The sequence below is a fragment of the Artibeus jamaicensis genome, unplaced genomic scaffold, assembly GCF_021234435.1.
Source record: "Artibeus jamaicensis isolate MK-2021 breed Jamaican fruit bat unplaced genomic scaffold, CSHL_Jam_final contig_233, whole genome shotgun sequence".
Lineage (NCBI taxonomy): Eukaryota > Metazoa > Chordata > Mammalia > Chiroptera > Phyllostomidae > Artibeus > Artibeus jamaicensis.
The window spans coordinates 4,037,564-4,064,675 of record NW_026521486.1 but is presented as its reverse complement, the minus strand read 5'-3'; the positions used below and the strand labels follow the sequence as shown (position 1 = coordinate 4,064,675).

Genomic DNA, 27,112 nt, shown 5'->3' with positions numbered 1-27,112 from the left:
CCAAGGATGTAATGAGCCCTCAGGGCACCCCAGTCCTGGCAGGAGACTGACGGGCCCACAGGGGTGGTACAGAACAGCCAGAACGAGAGCCCAGGCCAGAGCCCTGCCCTGGCACGACCTCCCGCCAGCTGTGTGTGCACTCACGTGGCCTTTCCGGTCTTCCCCCAAGGCCTTCCTTCGTAACACGGGCAGTAACTCTGGTCCTGGGGAGCCCTTCCCACCAGCAGGCCCCTCTTCCAGGTCTTTTCCTCAAGCCAGGCACTCACCACGGGAGGGGGCAATGCAGGTACCATGCAGCGTGTCTGCGTCTCCCGTCAACCTTGGTTCATCGGGCTCCGTGGATATGGGAGCCTGTTCACGGCAAAGCACCCAGAAACACGTTCCCAGGTGGGCCTGAGAGGAGGACATCGCTGGAGGGGTCAAGGCCGAACAGGGGTGATGAGTGATAGTGGAGGAAGCGGCAGCTCCACGTGAGTGTTCGCAGAAATTCGGTATCTGTCTTGACGGTGTGGGACTACTGAGTGTGACTTAACAGCCAGTCTATTTTTTAAAGTTTTTTTAATCTTTATTTTTTTTAATTTTACCTTTAGACAGGGAAGGAAAGGAAATGAAATACCAATGCATGGTTGCTTCCAGTGCATCCCCTGCTGGGAACTGACCCACAACCCAGGCACGTGCTGTGACTGGGAATCGAACCACGATGTTTTGGTTCGCAGGCTCCTGCTCAATCCACTGAGCTACACCAGCCAGGGTTAGTCTTTTAATTTTTTTAAAGACTTCAGCTGCAAGCTGAGCCTCGGACACAGCAGAGTTCTGCAGCCCTCAGAGGGTCCTCAGAGAGAGCAGCCCGACAGCAGCCCGACGTGAATGAGCCCCGTGTAATCTCACATCTCCAGTAGAAACAATACTCGGCACTCAAGCATCCAGATGTCGCCCTTTCAGTAGGTAACCAGTGTAACAGAGCACTGACGATCTGACATTGTTTTCCACGCTGAGTCTTCACAACCCAGTGTGTGATCCAAGATGGCACATCCCGATTTGGACCAGCTCCCTTTTGAGCACCCAAGTCACGTGTGACTCAGTCACTTTAGGGGACAGCAGATCGTAAATGGTCATAGGACAAGGTGGTCAGAGGTACGTGGGTGAAGTGGCCCTTCCAGGTACCCCAAGTCCACAAGAGAGATGGGCTTCACACCCTCAAGCCGTGCCTGGTGCTGAGAATTCACTATGGTTTTTGTCTCTGCAAACAGTATTGCATTCAATTCACCAGCAGAGACCAACTGGTACCCTTCATGAAGCTGCAGGCCCACGTGAGTCTGAACCCAGCCCCCGAGACAAGCCGTGGGCGCTAGGAACCTCCAGGTGTCCCTGGCACGAGGTCCCCAGTTCTCCCACTGCGAGACCAGAGTGGCGTCTTTCTTGGGAAGCCTCCGGCAGCTGGTGCGTGGAAGGAGAGCACAGCCACGGGAGGGCGTGGGCAGCACGGCAGCTGTGTGTGAGACACAACACAGTGGGGTGATTTTCTGAGGTGATGAAAACCTTCTACATCGACTGTAGTTATGACTGCACAATCCTGTAAGTACAGTAAGAAGCATGGAAGGACACACTTAAAATGGGTGATCATTATCTCCCCAAAGCAGACTCCAGCGGTGCACGGCTCTACCACTCGGTGGCAGTCTGTGGGTGGTCCTGGGATTCCAAGTGCGCTGCGTACCGAGGGGCTGAATCCTGAATTAATCTGAGCTCAGAGGGGCCCTGATGTAGGGGGATCCTGGGGAACAGGCCAGGCCAGAGGGCACTGTCCGGAAGTGGACCAGAAAGAAACCCTGGTTTCTTGTTTTCCAGAGCAAGCCAAGGATGCAACGATGTGCGCAGAGAACTGCGACAAAAAGGAGCCAATGGTCTCATTACTGAGACGTTGAAATCAATCCTAAAAGAGGCAGGTGCAGGGCTCAGGGTGGCTGGGATGCAGAGGGGCATCAGGCCCTCTGGACTCCATACCACCATCTGTTCCTGCACTGGGACCCCCCGCCCCAGGATGTACCAGGCCTCACTCTAAGCTGAGGTCACAGGTGAATCAGGAGCAGTGTTCATGGGCACACGTCCTACGTTACTGTCCTCACACACACATCGCACCACGCCCTACTCACCCAAAGGAAAACCCACAATTCTCTAGGGACACAAACGGGGCAGGTGACCAGTCCCCTCAGTAGGTGTTGGCTGCAGGTGGGGTGAGCCTCCAAGTGGCAGGGCTGGGACTTTGCTGTGACTTGATCCCTGGGGAGTAGCTGGCATGTTATGAGAACCATCCACCTGAACACCTGACCCTGGGCCTCTGCAGACACTGACCTCGTGCAAGGGAAGCCTGGGCCTGGCTGGCCGGCCTGTCGGCTGGCTGGCCAGCAGGCAGCACCCTCCCACCCGGTGGGCCTTCTCCCAGGCAGGGACGAGTGTGAAAAACTGCCATTCTTCTCTGAAGGGGACTTCACAGAATCCTCAGGGCCAGCAGGAGCCCCACCACTGGCCGCTCCCCAGCCCCCCTCTCAAGAGCTCCCAACTCAGAAGGGCGCAGAACCCAGGCTTGGGCACTTCCCTCTGGATCAGGCCCTTCTCACTGACCCAAGGCCAGGGCCTGAATCCCCCACGGGCCTCCCAGGAGGCTGGGACCCTGGGAGCTATGGCTCATTCAGTCACCGCCCCACAGCTCACCATGGGGACTCCTGAACCGGGGCAGGCCCCACCGCACCTCTCTGGGCCACACCTCACCACCATCCCCTCCCTTCTCCAGCGGTTCCAGTATGTGGAAGTGCCAGGCAATCACTATGTCCACATAAACCAACCCGATCACGTGGCCAAGGTCATCAGCTCCTTCCTGAAGAGTGAGGACAGGCTCCCAGCCAAGCTATAGCCCTGGGCTCGGGGCTACACAGACACTCAGCTCCGGGGGCCTCCAGCCAGGCTGGGTGTGCTGAGGACAGTACTCCATGGTCGTGACTAGTGAGGCTGGCAGAGCGGAGGTGCGGGGCTGAGGCTGCTTACTCCCACATGCGTGATGTCACGGGGGCACTGTGCCCGGACTTTGGGGGTGCTCTGGGCTGGGGCTGATCATGTGCAGTGAGCTGGCAGTGGCTGCAGGAAGGTCGGACTGGCATGGACTTGGCCCAGCCTGCAGCCCAGCACCTTCCCTGCTGCCTGGGGCTGGGGAATAAATGGCTCTGGCGCCTCCCTGTCACGCTTCTGAGGCTTTCACTGTAGCGGGGCTTCTCCATCCAGGGAGAGGGGAGAATACAGCAGACACCCAGCTTTCACAGAGGCATCTGGAGATGGGCTGACCAGAGACCAGGAGCTGGAAGGAACCCCCTCCTGGGGCAGAGGTTCCTCAGGGCCAAGTCCTGGTGCTGACCAGGTGTCCCCACAGTGGGCCCAGGTCGGCTGAAGCACAAGAACGGAGCGGTGACACTGTTTTCAACCGGCTCCTGTGGGTGCACATCTTTGGTCCTGTTCAGGTGGCAGCCCGGCCACCCAGGCATCAGGGGGGCGCTCCAGGCCCTCTCATCCTCGCCACCCACCTGAGCCAGCTCAGTAGGGTCGGAACTTGCGTTGGGCCCGCATCAGTTCAATCCTCTGCTTATCCTCCTCGAACTTCTTGCGCAGCTGTGCTAGATCTGGGGGTGAGGGGAAAAGGGTCACGGCCAGGGTCAGCAGGGTCAGACAACAGGCCCCGAGAGAGCTGCGCCCTGCCGCCCCTTCCCGGGGTTCCCACTCCCAGCTGGAGCACTCAGCGCTGCCTCCCCCTGCCCCACGCTGAATGTGGAAAGGACACCACTGACTGCGGGCCCAGTCAGAGCCTCAAGGGGAGAAGGTGGCACGCCTGCCTTTTCAGGCAGAAAATGCACCAAAAGAAAAGGCACAGACAAAGCTGAAAGTCACCTGCTGCCTTCCTAACCCCCCCCACAAGCCCCAAAGGTAAAGGAAGAAGGCCCTTGGGGCCCAGGAGATGCCCGGGGGGATACCTCTCTCACGTGAGAGGAGTAAAGGGACTCCCAGCCCAGAGTGCCACAGAGTGCCCAGGGCCCCTCAGGAGGCTGGGTGACCAGGGCTGAGGGGTCTGTGGGGCCCAGAGGCTCGCTGCCACTGCCAGGTGATTCTAGAGAGCAGGAGGGCAGCAGTGGAGACACAGCAAGAGGGTGTGCAGTGCAGGGAGGAGCAGTGAGGTGGGGGGCCCCACGGGCAGGGGCAGGACCCTCTCCTCACTCAGCCTGCAGGGAAGCTGTGCTGCAGAAGGGGGACGGGGGATGGAGCCGCACACAGCTGCACCCCTGCCTGGAGCCAGCGGCCGGCGAGCAGCCCCTCGCTCTGAGGCACTCTCCACACCCAGCCTCCCGCCCCAGACACCCACGCACCCGCCCACGCATGCAGGCCAGTGGCCCTCTCTGTGCCCATAGCGAACACCCGAGGTCCACCCTCTGCAATCTGGCGCCAGCACGGACTGACTGCTCAGCGTCCCGGCTGTGTGGGGCCCACCCCCCAGCTGCCTCCACGGCACCTAAGCAACCCAGGGGCCCCCAGAGCCACCTCTGGGGAGCAACCACCACTCTGGTGCTGTGGCTGAGACCCCAACCCCAAAGGCCGTGGGGAAGTCTGGGCCTAAGGACCCCCTGGCCCTGCCCCCAGGGCCAGCGCCTGCCCCTGGACTCTGTGCCCTGTCCGTGGGGCCGGCACTGCGAGCTGTGGGACGGGAGGACAGGTGGGGGGCGCGCCCTTACGCTCCATCTTGGTCTGGCGGTGCTGCCAGGCGTAGAAGTTGAGCAGCTCCTTGCGGGCGCGTTTCCTCTTCTCCCTCTCCAGCACCCGCAGGCTGGCCGCCTCCGTCCGGGGCAGCGCGGGCCGCCGACCTCGGCGGGTCACCTTCACCCAGCCCTCGCCGTCAGGGACCCCTTCCTCCTCCTTGGCCTTAGCTTCCTCCTGCGAGGAACACGACCCTGTCGTGGCACCTGGACCCATTCCGCGGCCACAGGAGCGCCTCCCGGCTCCCTCTTCTCCTTGCCTCCTGACCCCGCACACCCAGAACCTGGGCCCCAGTGACACGGCTGCTCCCCCGCCCCGACAGGGTGCTGCTGCCCACGATGGGCGGGGGTGTGGGGCGCGGTGAGGACCCGCCTGCCATGTGACACCGCCTCCGCCTGCAGCAGATGGTTCCCTGCAGACCCTGGGACTGGATGTCACCACGTCAGGTGACCCAGACTCGGCAGGGAAAAGAGTCTGGAGTCTTTGCGGTGACCAGGACAGACTGCAACCCCACGCCCCCCGGAAGCCTCACCTCGGCTATCTTCTTGTCATACGTCTCCATGAACGTGTCCACGTCAACCCTCAGGGCCTCCGGGTCCGGGACGGAGTCTGTGTAGTCACGGATCCACTCTGAGGGAGAAGGGAGCGAGGGGGACGGGCTTCCTCAGGCTGACACTTGGGGCCCCACCCCAGGACATGCAGGGCCAGTTGGCCTATCACAGCACAGTCACGGAGATGACAGCCCGGGGGGGGGGGGGGAAGGAAGGCTGTGGTGGTGGCGCGCTGGGCCCTCACCTCTGCCCACGGGAGACCAGGCTTGTGCCCCCCTCACGCTGCCCTCAGGCTGGGCGAACACCTCAGACAGAGGCCGCCCCACCCAGCCTCCCCACCGGCCTGGGGCCCAGGACAGAGGCACCCACCCCCCAAGGTACTGACTGTGAACGCCACTCTGCACGGGGTGACTCTCCGTTGACACCAGCAAAGGGCCCCTCAGGGCCATGGCGGCCGCCACCCCACCGGGCTTCCGAAACACCACATAGGCCACCTGGAACCCCTGCAGGGAGCGAGTGGTGTCACCGCACTGGCAGCCCCCCGTTCTTCCAACCACCGTGTCCGGCACAAGGGGCTCTGCCCGCCCTCCCCTCACTTGTCCCTGAACCAGGGGCAGCGTGCTGGGCTGTCCCTGGACTGTGAAGATGACCAGAGGCGGATGGCTGCGCTCCTTGGTCACCCACCCTGTGCTGGAAGTCCCTACCAGGGGCCTGTCTTCCAGTCACGGGAGGGGCTCAAAGAAAATGCACACCCCCCAGGCCTGGGGTGAACACTCACGCTGTCCCGGGAGAAGGTGTGGGCTCAGGGGACACAGGACAATGACTACGGGGCCATGAGGCCTGAGAAGCAGCAGCTGCGGACGGGGAGCTTGGTGGGGGACCTCAGAAATGGGCTCTGAGCTTCCGCCCAGGACAACAGAGAGAGCCAGCAGGAAGCTGAAGGGTGTGGCGAGTCTGGGGTGCGGGTGGGGCTCTTCACCTGCCAGACCTCCTGGACCACGCAGGGAATACTTGGGAATGTCCCACCGCCGCCGGCGCCACCTCCCCCTCCCATGCTGGGGCGACTGCCCCAGCCCCACCCACCTCCCCCATTCTCAAAGACCCAGCGCTTGCAGGCTCACCGGAACGGGCTTGGGGTGGAAAAACTTCGACTTTGGCTCCTTCGGGCTATCGGTGAGCTCGGGCTTCCCGTGAAACTCCACTGACTGGACGGGGCCACACGGGGCGAGGAGGCGGGACAGGCACTCCTGCCACGGTCCCAGAAGCACAGTGTGAGTGGCTGCAGGGGGTCAGTGGCTCCTTGCAGGAGCCTCCCTCCACCCTGCAGGTCTGGGACCCCACATCTGGGCCTAAGCCAGGGGCACACAGGGGAGGCCTGGGCAACACACACCCTCCTCAACATGGAGGTTAACATCCTACCCTCCTGGGGCCCAAGACAAAAACCTTGTCAATTGGCACGACAAAAACTGTGGGTAAAAGTACCCCTTTGCTGGCCAGGGTGCTCAGGAGGATGGAGTGAGAGACGAAATTCGGGGATCAGAATTTTGGCTTTGACAGGACCCTTCGGGAAGCACGTGCTCAGGATGTGTTTGGGTTTCTCACCAAAGCGAAAGGGACCCTTCTCTCTCCCTGAAAGCGCATCCACCTGAAAGATTCGTCTTTCCTGTCAATTTCTTTGGATAAATGATCCCAAAAGTAGGAGTAGGTCCTCAATTAAAAAAAAAAATTATTACAGGCATTATACCCCTGGCTGGTATAGCTCAGTGGATTGAGCGCAAGCCTGCAAAGCAAACAACTGTGGTCAGGGCACATGCCTGGGTTGCAGGCCAGTTCCCAGCAGGGGACGCACGAGAAGCAACCATATATTGATATTTCTTTCCCTCTCTCCTTCCCTTCAGCTCTAAAGATAAATAAATAAAATCTTTAAAAAGAAACATATTACAAGAATAGATGGGGACATTCTGGCGTTATTCTGAGTATTCTTAGTTTATGAAGCAACCAAGTAAATCTCTCCACCTGAATCAGCCATTTACAATTCAGCAAGTTAAATCTATGCTGTTGGAGTCAGCAGGCTGCTCGGCCTGGCTGGGGGGAGGGGCGCGGGGAAGCCTGGGTGCAGGTGGTGCTGTTTCTGCACCTGGGCGCTGATCACAGGGCGTGTCCAGTCTGTGCCACGCCCGGGCTGTACGCCTCTGGCCCCGCCCTCCCCCTGCACACACAGCACTTGGGAGTAACGGCTAAAAATGACACCCTGGCCTCTCAGTGTTTTCATCTACTTAACTGCCATCCTTTATTTTTTAAGTGTTTTAACTATAATCTTTGAGAAACTGGTCTTTCTTTTTTGAAAAATAATAGTTTCCCTTCTGTTAATTTACATAATACTAAATTTAACAGTTTTTGTGAAAAACGGTTGATACACACAGATAGATTTAGAAGTAACTTTATCTTCTCATACTTTGCCTATTCCTTTTTTTAAAAAGATATTACTTATTTTTAGAGAGAGGGGAAGAGGAGGAGAGAGAGGGAGAGAAACCTCAAAGTGTGGCTGCCTCTAGCACACCTCTCAGTGGGGACCTGGCCCCACAAAGCAAGCATGTGATCTGACTGGGAATCGAACTGGTGACCCTTCGATACACAGGCCAGCACTCAGTCCATTAATCCCACCGGCCAGGGACTTCTATTCTTTACTATGGACACGCACCACTTTCACAACCAGGTAAAAAACAACATGCAACTGAAACACTTCTACGTAATCATAAAAAGCCTTGCACTTTATGTTCCTTACAACTGCATTTTTAAAAAGATTTCATTTATTTATTTCTAGAGAGAGGGGAAGGAGGCAGAAACAGAGGGAGAGAAACATCGCTGTGTGGTTGCCTCTCCCCCGCCCCCTACTGAGGACCAGACCTGCAACCCAGGCATGTGCCCTGAGTGGGGACTGAACTGGCGACCCTTTGTTCCCAAGCCACCATTCAATACACAGAGCCACACCAGCCAGGGCAGATATATTTTTAAAAGTACATTTTTTGGTGTGTTTTTTAAAAACAGATTTTATTTTATTTTTGCCATAACCCAGGCATGTGCCCTGCCTGGGAATCAAACCAGTGACCCTTTGATTCCCAGGCAGGTGCTCAATCCACCAGCCAGGGCCCAAAAGGACACATTTAGAAAGCAAATTCCCTGTCAGGAGGGAGAGACTGCCATCTAGACCCTTCCCTTGGGGCTTCATTTATCGGCCTCTGTCCCCACTAAGGACTTGGTGGGGAACAGTGGGAGCCTTGCTCTGCCTAAAGCGCCACCTGAGTTCACAGACTCCCTCCCAGATACCAGCTCACCTCTGTGCAGTACGGGGGCACATTGAGGACAAAAAGGGTCCTCTTCTGAGGCCAGGAAGACTTGGTGCCTTCTCGAACTCTGTGCTCTCTCATATACAGGTAGTGACAAAACTGCTGCTTTTCAGAGAACTTGATCGGAACCGCTGGAAAGAAAAGGGGCAGGGAGGGGTGGCACAAAAGTCAGGTTCAGGCTGTCCCTTTCTTTCTTTGTTTTTAAAGATTTAACCATTTATTTTTAGAGAGTGTGGAAGGGAGAAAGAAAGAGAGGTAGGGAAACATCAACATGTGAGAGAAACGTCAATGGGCTGCCTCTTGGCCCGCAACCCAGGCATGTGCCCTGACTGGGATTCAAACCCGTGATGTTCTGGTTCATAGGCCGGTGCTCAGTCCACTGAGCCACACCAGCCAGGGCAGGCTTTCCCTTTCTACTCCCATCTGCCTCCTTCCCCAAGACCTTCCTCCAGGCAAGGCCTGGGCAGGGTGCTCACAGGCTGAGAGTGAATGAGCAAAGCGTCTGGAGGAGGGGCCCCCAAGCTGGTGGAGGAGACAGAAGGCAAGCGGGCAATTATCACAGGTGGGCAGTGAAACGAGGGGAAAGGTCACCCCTGCTGCAGGGGGCAAAGGTCACTCCTCCCCCTAGAGGGGCAAACACCAAAACCCTTCCCCTCTCTGCAGGCCCAGCAGGCCCAGGGCACCTTCTCACACCATCAGCCCCCACCACTCCGCACACCTGCCAGCTTAGACCCACCAGCTCTAGACCTTCCACATTCTCTTAAGGTTCTAGATCTGTATTTGTATGATTATACGGATAATCCTTCATATTTTCTTTTTTAATTTTTTTTAAGAGAGCAGGGAAAGGAGGGAGAGAGGGAGAGAAACATCAATGAGAGACACACCAGTCACCTGACACCTGTATGCCGCCCCAGTTGAAGACAAACCTGCAACCCTGGCTTTTGCCCTGCTGCGGAATCCCACACGCGACCTTCACCCGCAAGGGAGGCTACTCCAACCAGCTGAGCCCCACGGGCCAGGACCCTATACATTTTAATCCTCATAAAGCTACGGGGGGGTTTCCGTTTCTCTCCCCACCTTCTTCGGAGGGCAGTGGGGATATAGCTTCCCTGCACTCACACAATGATGGGGAAGCCAGGCAAGAAGGAGGCAGGAAACAACATTGCACCAAATACCAAAGACACAGGGTGCAGCAGTCGCGGACACCGGGGGCCGAGGCCTTTAGATGAGCGCCCGGAAGGCCCCTTTCAGGGAGGCTGGGGCACAAAGCGGCCAACAGTCAGGGCACAGCTGTAGTAGAAACTCGGGGGAAAGGGCACCGGCAGGACGGGTGGGGACAGGCGGGTCAGCGGTGGCACGTTCGGATTGAGTGTAGGTGCTAAGGAGGCCGCTGCAGGCAGCTCAGGAGGCTGGGATGGGGGACAGAGGTGCGCGTGTGCGGCCAGATCTCATTTCAATCTCACTGCAGAAAGAACCTGCCGGCGCCTGGTGGAGAACAGAGGTAGGGACGAGAACACGAGCAGCAGACGCAATGAGACCGGCACGTCCGGCCCAAGGCACAGCTGGAGGGAGCCGGGCAGGGACCTGCAGCTGGAGGGACCAACGAGGGGTACAGGTGCTCACCGAGGGGGCGGGTGGAGAAGGACACGCCCGCGAGGGAGCGCGGACAGAGGCGGCTTCTCCCACGGGCAGCGCTGGCTTAACGGGCTCGTCCCGGGAGAGTAACCTAGACCACAGCAAGGTGCCCCGGAGGTCTCGGACGAGCCTGGGCCCCTCAAAATGCCGGGCCACCGCCGACCCCCAAGACGCCTCTGGGCAGAGCCCGGCCATACTTGGCCCGTGTCCCGCAACCCCTCACCTGAGTAGCCCAGTGGGCTCGGGATTCTATCCTCAGAGTTCTGCGGGGCACGCTTCTTCCTGCGCGCCACCATCTTGCCCACCGGAAGCAGCGCGGGCTGCTGGGAGTTGAAGTCGGAGGCTGGTAGCTGCGCATGAGCGAGAGCGCCGCGCCGCCGGTTGTTCCCGCCCTCTTGGTCTTGGGCTGGCTTCTCTGGCCCAGGTCATCCCAGCGCCCAGCGTTCCTTTGCCCAGAATGAAGTCAACGCGTAAATGTGCAAGTAACTTAAGGCGTGCACAGGGCCGTTCTCAGGTGCGAACTCACTTCCATTCGTTCATTCATGCATTCCACAAATACCAGTGAAAGTTCCAGGCACTGTCCTAAGTGCTGGAGATACAGAGGTGAAATAAAACCCAGCCTTCCTGGAATTTATATTGTATCGGGGGACAAGAACAATAAGTACTCATAGAAGCAAAATACAGATCATATGCAACAATGCAAAGTGCTGAACAGATAAATGAAGCAAGAGGGGAGTGTGGTGAGGGGCGGTGTTACAATTTTCAATTGGTAAAAGCTTCACTGAACTGATAGTTGAGCAAGTATTTGAAGGAGATGAGGGAGAAAGGCATTCATTCGTGTGTTGGGAAAACATTCTGAGCAGAGGGAACGGCAAGAGCAGAGGCCCTGAGCCCGGAGCCTTCCTGGTGTGCTAGAGGCTGGAGCGCAGTGAGCCAGAGGACAGTCTGAGGGGCCCAGCAGACCACCAGAAGCACTTGGTTAGTCTGCCTGTGTGGCTTGGGGCCACTGTGGGGTTTTCAGCAGCAAGGGGTGATGTGGAACAGTCATTCTGGCTGTGACATTGCAATTAGACTTGGAGGGCAAGGGTGGCAGCAGGATGGTGTAGGACACCATTGCAACAATCCAGAGGAAAGATGATGGCTTGGTCACTAGGGTGCTGCCCATCCCGGTGATGAGAGGCGGCCGGGTTCTGGGTGTGTCTGAAGAATTCCAATAGGAATTGCTGACAGATTGGACACTCAATGTGAGGGAAAAGGAGAAATCCAGGGCTAGTGTTAGTTTCTGTGTGCTTGGAACTGGAAGGCGGGGGCTGTCGTTTACAGTGCCCCGCCTTCCCCTGTGTGTCCCCATTCAGTGCAGAAGAGATGTCCTAGTCATTGTGATGGCTCAGCACAGGGGTATGCATTGCTAGCTGATGCTTCAGAAAACCATAGCCATTTTCTTGTATCTCGAGACTTTGTGGGTTAGGGATTTGGGCAGGGCTCAACTAGGTGATTCCACAGGGTATTGACCAATGGCCCTCGGTATTCAGCTGGCATGTGGGCTGGTCTGCAGGGTCCAAGTCAGCCTCACTCGCATGGCTGCCACCTTAGCTGGGTGGCTGGAAGGCTGGGCCCGTGTGGGACTGTCAGCTGGAACTTTCCCATGGCTTTCCCAGAACGTGGGCTCAGGAGGCAGTCCTCCTCCCTGGTGGCTCAGGGACCCCAGAGAGTCTGCAGGGGCAGGAAGTGGGGGTACTGCCAGTCTTTCAAAGTCTGGGCCCAGAAGCTGGCTGAGTCCCATCTGCTCAAATCAGTAGCATAGCCCACTCAGACTCAGAGGGGCACAGACCCACCTCTTACAGCAGAGAATGGCCACTCTTCTAAGCCAGCTTCATCCACCGCCCTCTCCGCCTCCCCCCCCCCCCCAGCCCCCAGTTACCATCAGCTGCTGGGTCTTTGTTGCCATCGGGTTGGTGAGATCTTCCCCATCCAGGCCCCAGTTCTGAGGATCGCTTAGGCTCCCTTCTGGGACCAACTGCTTTACAGTGGGTTCTCCCACCATCAGGCAGACCTGGGGACAGGGATTCGGGCACAAGGAGTTTATTTGGTAAGTGATCCCAGCAGACACCAGGAAGGGAATTTGATGCAAGACTACAAGTGCCAGTAGCTCCTTGGTGTGGGCCAATAGCCCTGTCCCCCGTCCCCCCTTCAGCCTTTGGAAACCAGTGGTTAAGTCCTTGGTGACCAACAGATATTTTTGTGGCAGCCATAGCTTCGATCTAACTTAAGGTTCCAGTGTGCGGACTCTTCATTTTTGTGCCTGGAGCATTCTTATTTTCCTGGGTGCACAGCCATGGAAGGAAGGTTGTTTGTTATGTGAAGAGTTTCTAGGTGTATGGAGGGGGAGGCTTTTCCATATTACCTGGTTCTGGTTGTTGTTGGAAGCAAAGGTCCAGTAATTTCATGTCCAAATGGCATCTGTGGGCAATTTTTTTAAAGATTTTATTTTTTAAATATTTTATTTTTTTAGAGAGGGGAAGGGAAGAAGAGTGGGAGAGAAACATCAGTGTGTGGCTGCCTCTCATATGTCTCCCACTGGGGACCTGGCCTGCAACCCAGGCATGTGCCCTGACTGGGAATTGAAGTGGCGACCCTTTAATTCAAAGGTCAGCACTTGATCCCCTGAGCCACACCAGCCAGGGCTGTTAAGAGATTTTTAAACTAAGATGGCCATTCCTTGCATGAGTAGGTGCAGTCTACGTGCCCTCTTGAATGTGGCTATACTTGGGACTTGCTCTGACAACAGAACGTGATAGAAGTCCTATACTGGGGTTTTGAAGCACAGGAGGGATGCTCATAGCTTCCACCCTCTTGGGATCCGGGCACGTGGAAAAGCTCACTCTATAGTTCTGAATGTGAGATTGCATATGGGAAGGGACGCTGCAGCTCAGGCGATGGTCACCTGCGTGAAGGTGCGTTGGATGTTCTCGCCGCAGCTGAACTGATGAAATGAAGCCACAGGAGTGAACACGTGGAGGAAACAGCAGTCCTCTCTGCTGTCGTGCTGAAACTGCAGCGTAGTGAGGCAGTATTTTTGTTGATTCAGTCAGTAATGTTTCTATGTTTTATTGAGATAGAATACACACAGAACAGTAACTGTTTTACAGTATATGTACCATGACTGGTGTGCCTCACTGGCTTGGGCGTTGTCCTGCAAACCCATAGGCTGCCAACACTATTCTGTCAGGGCACATGGCTGTGTAGTGAATGACCAAGGAACTACGAAGTGAATCTGACAAGCTCAGCAACCAAAAGTGACCACACAGGGAGATCTGATCATAAATCCCTAACAGGGCAGGCCATGGGTAGTCCCCAGGCCTCCAGCTTCCTTGGTAAAATGTGCACCTTTGCCCTAAGCCAGCTCTGGTTTCGTGTGTCTAGGCTAACACACTTTTGAAATGTCGCAGTAATCCTCTTTTTCAGGCCCCTCAATGGAGCATATGATTTTGTTGTATTTCATCTGTATTTACTGTGCATGTTCTCTTAATTTGACTTTATCTAATTCTAAAGATTTCCTGCTTTGCTTTATTCCTCTCCTTCACCCACCATCAGTGGATTTGTCATCTTTCTTGTGTTTCCTCCTTGGATTTTGAACGCATAAAAAGGACTGCCAAACTGCCATCTTCTGGGGCATTTCTCAATCTATTCCAAGCTTACTTCTGGGCCTATCTTCAGTTTGCCCAAATACCTCTAATAAACTCATAAAATTTCCTACAGGTGTGAACATTCTTCTGTCCACAGATGGATGGTCCACAGTGCTCTTTTCCACTCATCTATCAATGAATATTTGGGTCGTTTATAATTTTGGCTGTAATGAATAATGTTGCTATCAACATTTGTGTAAAATTTTGTACAGTCATTTTTAAGTTTCCTTGGGTATTGAGTAGGAGTGGGATTTCTGGGTCATATAGCAATTGTTTAATTTTGTTTGGAAAACTGCCAAATTTTTTTCCAAAGTGGCTGTACCATTTTATACTTTCAGCGGCGATGCATGAGGGCTCCACCTTCTCCACATCCCACCAATACTTCTTAGGGTCCAACTCTGATTGTTGCCATCCTACTTGCCAGGGTGTCTCTTGGCATTTTGATTCGCATTTCTTGATGACCAAAAGATTTGAACCTCTTTGCGTATTTTCAGTGGCCACTTGTCTTTTTCTTCCTCCCTCCCTCCCTCCCTTCCTGGAAATATCTACTGAAATCCTTTGCCCAGTTAGGTTGTCTTTTTATCATTTGAGAGGTAAGAGTTTTTTCTGGATTTAATTCCTTCAACAGAATTATGATTTGCAAGTATTTTCTTCTGTAGGTTGTCTCTTTCCTTCATTAAATTCATCCATTAAAGCAAAGATGCGTTTAATTTTGATGAATTATTTTTTGTGGGTATCCAGTTATCTTTGAACCGTTTATTGAACCGAGTACTCTGTCACTCAGTTGTCTTGGCACCTTGTTGAAAATTAAACTACCAGGTGGGTGGGGCTCTATGTCTGGACTGTCCATTCCATCCCATTAATCTGCATATAGGTTTAAATTTTTTTAAATTGATTATTTTAGAGAAAGATAGGAAGAGGAAGAGAAAGAGAAAGAATGATTTGTTGTTTCACTTATTTGATATACATTCCTTGGTTGATTCTTGCACGTGACCTGCCAGGAGATAAAACTGAAAACTTGGTGTGTGGGGTGACACTTTAACAGCCGAATGGCCTCAATAGGGCTTTTTGTTTTTCCTCAATCCCTCTACCTCACAAATCTACCCCTACACACACACACAGACACACAGACAGACACACACAGCTGTCAGACTGCTGTTTATCTATGAGTCTGTCTCTTGAACTTTTTAAAAAAGATTTACTTGTTTTTAGAGAAGGGGAGGGAGAAAAAGGGAGAGAAACATCAACGTGTGTCCCCCACTGGGGACCTGGCCTGCAACCCAGGCATGTGCCCTGATTGGGAATCAAACTGGTGACCCTTTGGTTTGCAGGCCAGTGCTCAATCAATCCACTGCGCTACACCAGCCAGGGTTCTTGGAGAACTTCCTGAGCCATTCTTTCAGGACAGGTGTGCTGGCAACAAATTCTCCTAGCTTTCCTTCATCTGATAATGTCTAAATTCACCCTAATTCCTGAAGGATATTTTTGCTAGAAGTGGATTTTTAGTCAGTATTTTTCTTGCAATACTCGAAAAGCGTGCCATTCCTTCTGAACTCCTGGTTCCTAATGAGAAGTCTGCTGTCATTCAAATTACTGTTTCCTACACACAAGGCAACATTTCTCTCGCTGCTTTCAAGATATTTTGTCTCTAGTTTTCAGAAGTCTGAAAACTGCCCTTTTCTTATGATGTGTCCTGGTGGGACTTTCTTTAGATTTATCTTATATGGGTTCCCCTGAGCTGCCTCAATCTGCAGGTTTTTATCTTTTGCTATTTCTAGGAAGTTTACAGCCATAATTTCTTCAACTCTTTAAGCTCTTCCTTTTTTCTCTCCTCCTGGGACTGATGACAGATTTTAGATTTCTTGTTAGAGGTCCCTGAAGTTATTTCTGTTGTTCAGCTTGTGTAATTTCTATAGCTTTACCTCAGCTCACTGTTTTCCCCCATTGTTTTTCTTGTTATTTTTCAACTCGAAATGGTTCTATTTCCTATTTCTTTGCTGAGATTTTTATTTACTTGTTTGAAGTGTGTTCATAATTTTTTTTGAGCCAGTTTGTGCTTTATTGACCCTGTGATGCTCAGGCCTTGACCGCGTACTTCTGCAGCGGGTACAGCCGCTCCTTCCGCTGCTGCTTCCTGGTCTTCAAGTCTACACTTGCTGAGCCGGCGGCGCACGGCCCGGGGTTTCCTGGGCCACAGATCCAGGGGCTTGTACTTCCTGCCCTTGTAGAATTTCCTAAGGTTCTCTTTCTGAGTCTGGTTAATGACAGTGAGAACATGGGCGATGGATTTGCCAACAACTCAGATCTTAGAAAGCTTGGAAGCCACGCCCTCTGTCACTGTGGTGACACGCGGCTGGGACAGTTCCACCCTTAGGTTGTCCAGCTGTTTGAGCAGCTCCTCCTTCTTCTTGCCGCAAAGGTCTCGAGCCTTAATTTCGGCCATGTCTGAACGAACCACTGCCGCCTGCCAGGAGAGAGAGAGCTGAAGTGTGTTCATAATTTTTTTTTAATTTTTACTTTATTGATTATGCCATTACAGTTGTTCTATTTCCCCCCTTCATTCCCCTTCACCCTGCACCCCCCACCCCCACCATTCCCCCCTTTTAGTTTATGACCATGTGTCTCAAGTTCTTTAGATTCATTATTTCCCATACTATTCTTGCCCCCCTATTTTCTACCTACCGTCTATGCTACTTATTTTCTGTACCTTCTCCCCCCTTCTCCTTCTCCCACTCCCCTGTTGCTAAATCCTCCATGTGATCTTCATTTCTATGTTTCCACTCCTGATCTAGCTGTCCTTTTAGTTTGCTTTCGTTTTAGATGTGATTGTTAATAACTGTGCGTTTGCTGTCCTTTCACTGTTCATTTTTTTTTATCTTCTTTTTCTTAGATAAGTCCCTTTAACATTTCATATAATAAGGGCTTGGTGATGATGAACTCCTTGAATTTGATCTTATCTGAGAAGCACTTTATCTGTCCTTCCATTCTAAATGAAAGTTTTGCTGGATAGAGTAATCTTGGTTGTAGGTCTTTGGATTTCATGACTTGGAATACCTCTTTCCAGCCCCTTCTTGCCTGTAAGGTCTCTTTTGAGAAATCAGCTGACAATCTGATGGGAACTCCTTTGTAGGTGACTGTCCCCTTAGCTCTTGCTGCTTCTAGGATTCTCTCCTTCATTTTAATCTTGGCTAATGTAATGATGATGTGCCTTGGTGTGTTCCTTCTTGGGTCCAACTTCTTTGGGACTCTGAGCTTCCTGGATTTCCTGGAAGTCTATTTCTTTTGCCAGATTGGGGAAAATTTTCCTTTATTATTTGTTCAAATAAGTTTTCCACTGGTGGCTGTTCCTTTCCCCCTTCTGGTACCCCTATAATTCAGATGTTGGAGCATTTAATGATGTCCTGGAGGTTCGTAAGTCTCTCCTCATTTTTTTGAATTTTTGTTTCTTCATATTTTCCTGTTCAGTCATTTTTTCCTTCTTTCTGGTTCACTCCCTTGATGTGAAACCCAGTTTCCTTTTCATCACTATTGGTTTCCTGTGTAGTTCCCTTCATTTCAATTAGTTTAGCCTTCATATGTTCCTCTAATTTGTGACTAAAATCAACTAGTTCTGTGAGCATCCTGATGACCAGTTTTGAACTGTGCATCTGAAAGTTTTGCTATTTCTTCATCGCTTAGAGTTATGGGCTCTGGGGCTTTGAGATCTTCTTGAGCCATTTTTGGTCTGTTCGAGCCTGTTAAGTATGAGGAGTGGAGCCTTAGGGGCCGGGCGTGGCCACCAGGGCAAGGTCACTGGGTTGTGGTGCTGTATGTGGGGGCGGGGTCAGAGTGGGGAAATGGTGGCCCTCTCTGCTGGTGCCTGCCGCTGAGGCCCACTTGGTCCCGTCTCACTGCCTACTCCCTTGCCAGTCTATCTGCGCAGTAATGCGGCACCACAGTCAACACGCTGCCCAGAGCCCTTGCCAGATCCGCGGGTCACTCACTGGGTCACTCACTGGGTCTGCCCTTTGCAACCCCACACCAGGGATCCGCACTCCTGAGCCCATCTGACCGAGTTTTCCTGTGCAACCCCGCTCCGCCAGCTGCCGGTTTCGCCCCTCTTACTGGTCAGGCTGAAGCATTCATTGTTATCAGACTTCCGAAAAGTTCAATTTTCTGTGTTCTGGCTGTGTTTTCTGTTGCTAATATTTTGTTGTCTTTAAACATGGTTGTGTGAGGAAGCACGGCGTATCCACCTATGCCTACATCTTGGCAGAAGTCCCATAATGTCTTGACTTTTATAATTATTGCTTTTAAATCCTTGTCAGGTAATTCCACCATATCTGACATTTTCATACTGCGTCAACTGTCTTTCCTCCAAGTTGCCATCTTCCTGGTCCTCAGTGTGAGTGACTTTCCCCTGAAGTGTGGACGTCTCGGGTATTCTGAGTACCCCAGATCTACTTCAAGCTTCGGCAGTGGGCCGTCTGTGACGGGGACGAACAGCACTTCATTGCTGCCCGGTGCGGGGTGTCTGGGTTCCTCACGAGGCGTGCTGGTACCCGGGTGGCAGTGTCTCCTAGTGACTTCTGGGCGGAGTGAGGGCTATCACCCCACCACACATCTGCTGTTAGCACCTGGGTTGGAAGGGGCTGGGGTGCCTCACCTCTCCTCATGTGGCCTCTGCTGATAGGAACCAGACATTCCAGTTTTTCACTTGGCCTGGCACCACCCCAGCAAGAGATTTTGGGGTACCCCCATACAGCAGGGAGGCTGGAAGTCAAGGCTCCTAATCTGGCCTTTGCTGGTGAAGCTCTGGGCTGGTTCTCAGTCTGCTTCCCTTTTCAGGTCCTTGGGGGGTTTGCTTGCTTGCTTCTCCAGCACACAATCTGGGATACGTCAAGCAAAACCAAAACTCGGGGAACTCAGTGGGAGTCGTTCCTTGGGTTCCAAGGTCCCCAACCATTTTCCTCTTCCCAGAAGTGGAAGTGTTTCATTTTGGAAATGTCAAATGGTGCGGCTGTTGTGGAGATTAATGATTCCTCACAACATTAACAATAAAATTAACATAGAATACAGCAACTCCACTTCTGGGTGAATGCCCCAAGGAGTTGGAAGTAGGGTCTGGAGTTATCTGTAAACTGCGGGCACAGCAGCATTATTCACAATAGCCACCATGCAGAAGCAACCTGAGGTCCCTCAATGGACAGCTGGATAAGCAAAATGTGGTGTCCAGACACAATGGAATATTATTCAGCCTTAAAAAGGGAGAAAATTCTGACACATGCTACCACACAGATGAACCTTGAAGACATGTCGAGTGAAAAGCAGCCACCAGAAAAAGACAAATACGTATAGCCACACTTGTGTGAGCAATTACAATCACAAAGACAGAGAGTGGAGTGGTGGTCGTCAGGCCGGCGGAAGGCAGACGGGGCGTTAGCGTCTAGTGGGTACAGAGCAGCGGCTCTGAGATGAAAGCTTTACAGGGACGGATGGGGCGAGGCTTGTACAACACTGTGTGTGTATGTAATACCAATGCACTGTGTACTGAAGAACGGTTAAGTCAATACAATGTCTGTGTATTTTACTACATTAAAAAGATTTTCCCCCAATGCACAGTTGCTCTAAGAGGTTAAATTTCTGTGTTTAACTTCTTTAAACCAAGACAAAAAGCACCATTCTGCCCAGGCCCAAGGCTCTGCTGGAGCCAACCATGCCCAACACCCAGCGAGGCACTGGGCCCCGGAGGACGTGAGCCCGTGCCTGGTGCCCCCACAGTGCCCCGCCCCTTTCCTCAGACGCGCAGACTCGGGGGCAGGCATGCTGTGAGCAACTCCAAGCCCAGAGTCAGTGAATGCAAAGCAAAGGCCATTGCCTGTTTCTGATCCCAAGAACCACAAGGCCACTTAGTAAAATCTATGAAGAAACAACAGCTCAAAGGTAGGAATAACAAACATTTATTCAGAAATGTATTAAGTAACAGAGTCTCCTCCATCCCTTAAGGCCTCTTCCTCTTCTTTTGAACAGAAGAGACACAAGATGGAAAAATGTAGGGAAGTAGCAAGTTAAGGACACAGGACTGGCCCACCGCCTTCTCTTCCCTCTTTTCCACGATGCCATCCAGACCAGAGGAGGCGGACAGGCTTCTTCCCACAATGGACCACACGGCCGTCCCAAGGATCAGGTCCAGATGGCCAGGGCTGCAGCTGGCTCAGCGAACTCTGGCAACAGAGCAGCTGGCATGGGACTGGAGGGAGGGGAGGGAAGAACCGGTGGGCAGGATGTTTCCAACCACCTTTTGGAGCCAAGGCTCAGCCGTGGCCAGACTGGGCTCAGACCTGCGAGATCAGGTCTTACTGTCTCAGGTGCTCTCCTGGGCCAAGAAGTTTCAGGAAAGTGTAGGAGGAATGTCTTCCAGCTGCTGAGAATTAAATGTGCACCCATTCAAAGGGGAAGAAGGGAACAAAACCTGCACCCTCTAAGAACAGGGAAGTGGAGCACCACCAGGCACATTCCTCGGACTGACCTGGGCAACCTCAGAACTGGAGGGCGGGCTCAAACCCCAGGTCTTTCCTGTCTGACAGATTTACCTCCGTGGAAACATGACTGTCTGGGTTTTTCTTCACTGCGCTGGCCCCAAACGGAGGTTCTCAGTGCCTCAGCCCCCTTTCTTTTCTAGGCTTGTGCCTTTCACAAATCTTGCTGCTGCCTCTGCAGAGCTCCCAGAATCCCGCTCCCCAACTCTCTCTGGCTTTGTCAGCTTGGCCCTTTACAGTCCAAAAAAACTGGTGGAGGACAGATAATGTCTCTGGAGCAATACTGTCAGAGCTGCCCTGGGTTCTACAGATTTGCCTGGCTCCCTGGAATCACGCTGAGGGACTGACCCACTGCCTGCCTGGAAGGGCTGCTCTACTCTCTCCATCCCTCCTCACCACCCACCACTCCCCTCCCCGCTATTGCCAAGGCAGGGATCTCTCTCTGGTCACTGACAGACGGGTCACTTATAATGATGGAGATCGTGCCCCTCGGTGGTCACGATCACATTTGCTCTCAGCACTCCTAACTATTGTCCTATAGATATCCAAGACCAGAAAGAAAGCGCCAGGAGCAAGCCCAACATCTCCCCTTTCAATAACCCTCCAAACCCCATGTCACAGAACTAGGGGAAAGCAAAATCAGGATGTGATTAGCACTAGGCTGATCAGCCTAGGTTGAAGGACCAGCGATGCAAACCCTCTCAGCAGTGACAACCAGAGGCCACAAGAGCTGGCGGGAGTGGGGGCCCTCCTTGACATAACCCAGTGGGAATGGGAGATGTGACCCAGGGATTGCCTTGGGTATCGCCTGGGGCAGTGCGGACCCTCAGGCCAAACGTTGGGGCGCCCTCTTCCCAGCAGAGCAGCAGTGCCCCCCACGCCACCACGCTCACCAGCAGGGCCCTCCGCAGGCCACACTGTGCTGAAAGGCTGAGAGGCCTGTGAGCTGACGCCCATGCTGGCCACGTCCACCCACCGGGCGGGTGGTGGCACAGCTCTGGAGCTGACCTGGCCCCCATCAGGATGGCAGAGGCTTCCATTCTCCATTTTGTTTGCAAAGTTAAAAAATACAAATGGAAGGCGAGCCCCTTACCCCTGGAGAAAGGAGTGTCCTTCGAATAGCCCCGCCCCATATGCCACAGAGCCACAAGAAAGTCACACGGAGAATTTAGGACGTATTTCCAGATAAGAAATCAGTTTGGGGCCGAGGTCAGTAGGAGAGACACTCTGAGCAACACGAACCTACCTTGGTGAGGAGGTGGAGGGAGAAGAAACACACTACAGGGAATGTTAACGTACAAGGAGCACAGGGGAGAACACGTCACAGAAAGGCAGTCCCGTCCAGCGAGGAAGCTCTCTACCCCCTGCGAGGGGCTCCAGCCCCACGGCCCACTGGTCACCAGCGTCGCTTTGGGAAGCAGAGTTGCTCTCCTCTGCGCCCCCTCTGGCTGCCTCACTCCCTACTCAGAGTTTGATCTTGAACTCTGTGGGCTGTGGGGTCGTGGAGGCCCCCGAGGACTTGAAGAGCGCCTTCAGGATGGTGTCCGGGTCCACTTCGGCGGGAGGGTGGGACGAGGCGGCAGGGTTCACCCTGCGAGGAAGCTCACTCTCCTTCTTCACCGAGGGGCTGTCACTCAGCCGTCTGTGGGGAGCAGTGGAGAGTCAAAGCTTGTCAGTTTCCCCCAAACAGGGAGGGACCCCCATTTACTGAGCACCTGTAGCCTACAACCCTCTCCAACTCGCTGATGAGAAAACCGAGAGGCATCCTAGGGGGGGCCGAGGCCCAGCCGTGGCCAGACTGTTTCTCCTGGGCCAAGAAGTTTTAGGTGTAGAAAGCACCGCATGTCCCTCAGGGAGGGCTACACACACACCAGTGCATTAAACATGCCGAGCAGTCCTGAAGCAAAGAGATCAACTTAACCCTGCTTAGCCCCGTGGTTCCCAAACTTACTAAGCCATAGGAGACACACTTTTCAGAATACAACTTAGTTCTGGAATACAAGTTTAAGAAACTTGTCCAAATTACACAATTCAGTATCCGGGGTCCACATTTTGGTCTTCCTAAACTGCGGTCTCTTTCGGGCCTGCTCTGCACTGCCCTGCCCACCCCGGCTAGTCTAATACCCTCCCGGGGTCTCGGCCTCCTCATAAAGGGTGTCCTGTCAGTCTAGACATTCTACGCATCTCTGTCCTGGGCCAGGCACGCGCACGCAGGTGTGCGAAACAAACCAAGTGGCAGCAAGAAGCACTGGCTCCAGCGAAGTCGACCACAGGAGGTGGAACTGTCCATTCCCTTGGACAAAGCACCCAGTTTTGCAAAGAGGGGCACATCCGGCTTGCTCTCCACTTTCTTCTCAGATGTTTCTAGATTACTAGGCTGGGAACAGGTCTTAACGTCAGCCCCTGTGAGGCCAATCCCTGCGGTAATAACGAGACAAGCCACTTCGCACAAATCTAAGCACCCTGGTTGACAGACTGCCCTTGGAGCACAGGAACTAGACTGCGTGGGGCTGTGAGGCAGACAGTGTACCCCTCGGATAAAGAGGTCATCCTGCAGAGCAAGCGGGGAGAAAGCCCGCTCCCAGCACCGCTGCCTCTGGAACTTACAGCAGGATGGGTTGGTCTGAGGTGATAACGTTCCCGTTCATGTGAAGGTTGCACTTCATTGGCTGCCCTGAAAAACCAAAAGAAAAGGCTCCGCCGTGAGCTCCTCACGCAAAAGGACAGGGCTGCCCCTGTCACACCGGAGCCAACACACCCGCCGCCAGCAGCCCTGGCTCCACAACAGGGATGCGGCTGCCAGGCTGCAGCAGCAAACCCCAGGGCGTGAGGTCCGCCACACCTTGGCAATGACAGCACCGAGAAGCAAAGTGGCAACAGACTTTGCTTCACATAGGAGGGGAGCAGAGTGGGAGAGGAGGGAGAAAGGGGACTCAGCGTAACAGCATCCAACCGTATCTGTGCAGCAATCAGTAGGGGAAATGTTTATGTATGAAATGAAGTGAAAAGAGGATTCAAAAGTGCATGTCTAGACTTCTACTTCAGCCGTGAAAGATTAACTGTACTGAGTACTGCACTCCCACTGTATATAAAATGTGATCAGGAGACTAACAGTAATTAAGATAATTTTTTTTAAAGATTTTATTTATTTTTAGAGAGGGGGGAGGGAGAAAGGGAGGGAGAGAAACATCAATGTGTGGTTGCTTCTCACGTGGCCCCCACTGTGGATCCAGCCTGCAACCCAGGCATGTGCCCTGACTGGGGATCGAACGGTGACCCTTTGGTTCACAGGCCAGTGCGCAATCCACTGAGCCACACCCACCAGGGCTTTTTTGGGAAAATTTTCCAACACTGAAAGAAACCCAGCAGGCTGCTGTATCTCCCCACACCATGTCCCTCCCCTTTCTTGGAGCGTGAACAAGACCTTCACTCTCCACGCCTTCTCCTCTCTATGAATGCTTTCCCAGTCCTCTTCACCGACCGCCCTAACATCTTGGTGGCCCAAACAGGGGCACTCGCTATTCCCCCTCTCTTCTGTCCTCCTGAGAGTGGTGACGAGGGCAGCAGTGGGCTGCGGAGGCGCAGCCGGTCTGCCCCCAGCCCTGTCTCTGTGAGGGTCGGAGAGAGGACTACGACCCGACCCTCCTGTCTCTCCAGACTCCACGACAGCCGCCTCCTCACCCACCTTCGCAGCCAGCGATCGGCCTGGAAATTAGTGGAAACAACAGAACTTACATCTCGCTACGGCCAAAGGCAGAAAATAACCCTGAACCAAGCTGCAGCCTCAGGTCACAACACCCCAACAGCCCAGGGGCAACACAAGAGCGACTCCCACCCTTTTTAAATCAAATTATAATGCAATAAAAGCTCCAAGCTCCAACCCCTCAATGCATGTCTCCACATCATGCCCCTCTACTTTCTTGGAGAATGAATAAAAACTTTACTCTCTTAAAAAACAAATAACCCAGCCCCTGCCCAAAAGAAACAGCAGCACAAAGAGAGGGAATGGAACCGTAACATTCCTGTCTCTCACTGGAACTAAATTTGTATTCATCTGAAATGGATTCTGATACACTTGTCTCTACAGAAGATACACTTCGGATTCAAAACACAAAGGCTGACACTAAAGGAAGACTCAGCACCCAAGCGGCAACCCTAAGGGAGGAGAGGGGCACTTTACAACTGATAAAAGGGTGAATCCACTAGGAAGAAAACAATCAGAACAAGCATAAACAGACACTCAACTAATAACAGCCTCAAATACACGAAGCAAAAGCTAACAGAAGTGAAAGGGGATGTAAACGAACGACAGTTGAAGGTTTCCATGCTCCATGTTTACTAATGGGTAGAACGACCAGGCAGAAGACCAGCAAAGAACAGGAGACTTGAACATTATAAATCAACTAGACCCAGCAGACATCTACTCAACAGAAGCAAAATATACATTGTCCATAATACTCACAAGATAATCTGGGAAATTCACAAACATGCGGCAATAAAACAAAACAGTCCTAAATAACCAATGACTCAAGAAGAAAATCACAAAAGAAATCGGAAAATACTTTGAGATGAAGGAAAATAAAGACACAGCAGGTCAAAACTTACGGAAAGTAGCTGATGCAGTGTTCAGAGGAAAATACATCCCTCTAAATGCATCCTTTAAGAGTGAAAAGACAAACCACCTCATCGGAGAAAATACTGACAAACCATTTATCTCAGACACTCATATGAAGAATATATAAAGAACTCCCAACAAACCAAGGTGGTGGATTCAATCCTCAGTCAGTTCACATACAAGAATCATCCAATGAATGAAAATGTAAGTGGAACAACAAATTAATGTGTCCCCCCACCCCCCACTGCTTTCCCCTCTCTCAAATCAATCAATCAATAAGTTTTTTTAAAAAAAGAATGTATAAAAAATTCCGGTAACTCAAGAAAAAAGGCCACTCGAGACGTGAGCAAAGAGCCCTGTCCAGCGTGGCTCAGTCCGTTGAGCGTCGTCTGCACACCAAGGCCCACAGACTCTGTCCCCACCAGGACATACGCCCTGGTTGCAGGTTCAGCCCCCAGGTGGGGCACGTGCAGGAGGAAACTGACTGATGTTCTTCTCTCACGTCAATACTTTTCTCACTCTTTCTCCCCCCCAATTCCCTTCTCTCTGAAATCAATAAAAAAATAATAAAAACAAGAATTTTTTAAAAAGTGAGCAAAGATTCTAAATAAACATTTCTCTGAAGAAGACACACAAATGCCCTGGCTGTTGTGGCCCAGTGGAATGAGCATCGGCCTGAAAACCAAATGGTCGCAGGTTCAATTCTCAGTCAGGGCACTTGGCAGGGAGGGTTGTGGGCCAGGTCCCTAGTTTGGGGCGTGCAAGAAACAGTAAACTGATATTTCTCTCTTGCGCGTCCACGTTTCACTCTGTCTTTCTCCCTCCCTCTTCCCTCTTCTTTTTTTAAATTTTATTTACTTTTTAGAGAGATGGAAGAGAGGGAGAAAGAGAGGGAGAGAAACATCAATGTGTGGTTGCCTCTCACGTGGCCCTCATGAGGGACCTGGCCAGCAACCCAGGCATGTGCCCTGACTGGGAATTGAATCAGCAACCCTTTGGTTCTCAACCCGTGCTCAATCTACTAAGCTACACCAGCCAGGGCCCTCTTTCTTTTTCTTTTTTTTTTTTTTAATTTTTTATTGATTATGCTGTTATAGTTGTTCTATTCCCCCTTTATTCCCCTCCACCCTACCCCCCATCCCCACCATCACCCCCCCTTTAGTTTATGACCATGTGTCTCAAGTCCTTTAGATTCTATATTTCCCATGCTATTCTTGCCCCCCCCCATCTATTTTCTATCTACTGTCTATGCTACTTATTTTCTGTACCTTCTCCCCCCTTCTCCTCCTCCCACTCCCCTGTTGCTAAACCTCCTTGAGATCTTCATTCCTATGTTTCCACTCCTGCTCTAGCTGTCCTTTTAGTTTGCTTTCGTTTTAGGTGTGGTTGTTAATAACTGTGAGTTTGTTGTCCTTTCACTGTTCATGTTTCTTTAACTTCTTTTTCTTAGATAAGTCCCTTTAACATTTCATATAATAAGGGCTTGGTGATGATGAACTCCTTGAATTTGATCTTATCTGAGAAGCACCTTATCTGTCCTTCCATTTTAAATGAAAGTTTTGCTGGATAGAGCAATCTTGGTTGTAGGTCTTTAGATTTCATGACTTGGAATACCTCTTTCCAGCCCCTTCTTGCCTGTAAGGTCTCTTTTGAAAAATCCGCTGACAGTCTGATGGGGACTCCTTTGTAGGTGACTTGTCCCCTTAGCTCTTGCTGCTTCTAGGATTCTCTCCTTCATTTTAATCTTGGCTAATGTAATTACGATGTGCCTTGGTGTGTTCCTTCTTGGGTCCAACTTCTTTGGGACTCTCTGAGCTTCCTGGATTTCCTGGAAGTCTATTTCTTTTGCCAGATTGGGGAAATTCTCCTTTATTATTTGTTCAAATAAGTTTTCCACTGGTGGCTGTTCCTTTCCCCCTTCTGGTACCCCTATAATTCGGATGTTGGAGCGTTTAAAGATGTCCTGGAGGTT

At 52.4% G+C, this 27,112-nt stretch overlaps 2 protein-coding genes and 1 pseudogene across 6 annotated transcripts in view; all 3 read right to left on the bottom strand.

The window, feature by feature from the left end:
• Positions 1–300: 300 nt before the first annotated feature.
• On the bottom strand, positions 301–10,626 carry RRP7A (ribosomal RNA processing 7 homolog A). Of its 4 annotated transcripts, XM_037160563.2 has the most exons (9): positions 10,545–10,622; positions 10,310–10,412; positions 8,675–8,817; positions 6,461–6,586; positions 5,725–5,842; positions 5,321–5,418; positions 4,767–4,965; positions 3,570–3,665; positions 382–1,573 (listed from the first exon to the last, which is right to left on the bottom strand). In XM_037160563.2, the coding sequence occupies exons 3-8, from the start codon at positions 8,765–8,767 to the stop codon at positions 3,580–3,582; spliced, it is 720 nt and encodes a 239-aa protein (XP_037016458.2). In that variant the 5' UTR covers positions 8,768–8,817; positions 10,310–10,412; positions 10,545–10,622; the 3' UTR covers positions 382–1,573; positions 3,570–3,579. The 4 variants fall into 4 exon arrangements, with proteins under 4 accessions (XP_053518092.1, XP_037016456.2, XP_037016457.2 ...); XM_053662117.1 differs by lacking the exon at positions 10,310–10,412 and having other exon boundaries at positions 301–1,930; positions 10,545–10,626; XM_037160561.2 differs by lacking the exon at positions 10,310–10,412 and having other exon boundaries at positions 381–1,573; positions 10,545–10,626.
• Positions 10,627–16,083: 5,457 nt separating this feature from the next.
• LOC119060188 (60S ribosomal protein L35-like) lies at positions 16,084–16,452 on the bottom strand (annotated as a pseudogene).
• A 3,476-nt stretch (positions 16,453–19,928) lies between these two features.
• Positions 19,929–27,112, bottom strand: part of POLDIP3 (DNA polymerase delta interacting protein 3) — a 30,751-nt gene continuing 23,567 nt past the window's right edge. For both annotated transcript variants that reach the window (XM_037160374.2, XM_037160373.2), the window contains 2 exons: positions 23,133–23,199; positions 19,929–22,167 (listed from right to left, as the gene is read on the bottom strand). In XM_037160374.2, coding sequence (XP_037016269.1) covers positions 21,990–22,167; positions 23,133–23,199 — 245 coding nt within the window. In that variant the 3' untranslated portion in view covers positions 19,929–21,989. The remainder of the gene's footprint in view (positions 22,168–23,132; positions 23,200–27,112) is intronic.

Bases quoted from the DNA above. Each gene is read 5' to 3' on its own strand.
- RRP7A (XM_053662117.1), bottom strand. From the start codon at position 10,617: ATGGTGGCGCGCAGGAAGAAGCGTGCCCCGCAGAACTCTGAGGATAGA. The intron at 5,843-6,460 runs GTGAGCCTGCAA...CGCTCCCTGCAG, and splicing joins TCCACCCCAAGCCCGTTCCG to GGGTTCCAGGTGGCCTATGT. The intron at 4,966-5,320 runs GTGAGGCTTCCG...TGTTCCTCGCAG, and splicing joins ATGACAAGAAGATAGCCGAG to GAGGAAGCTAAGGCCAAGGA.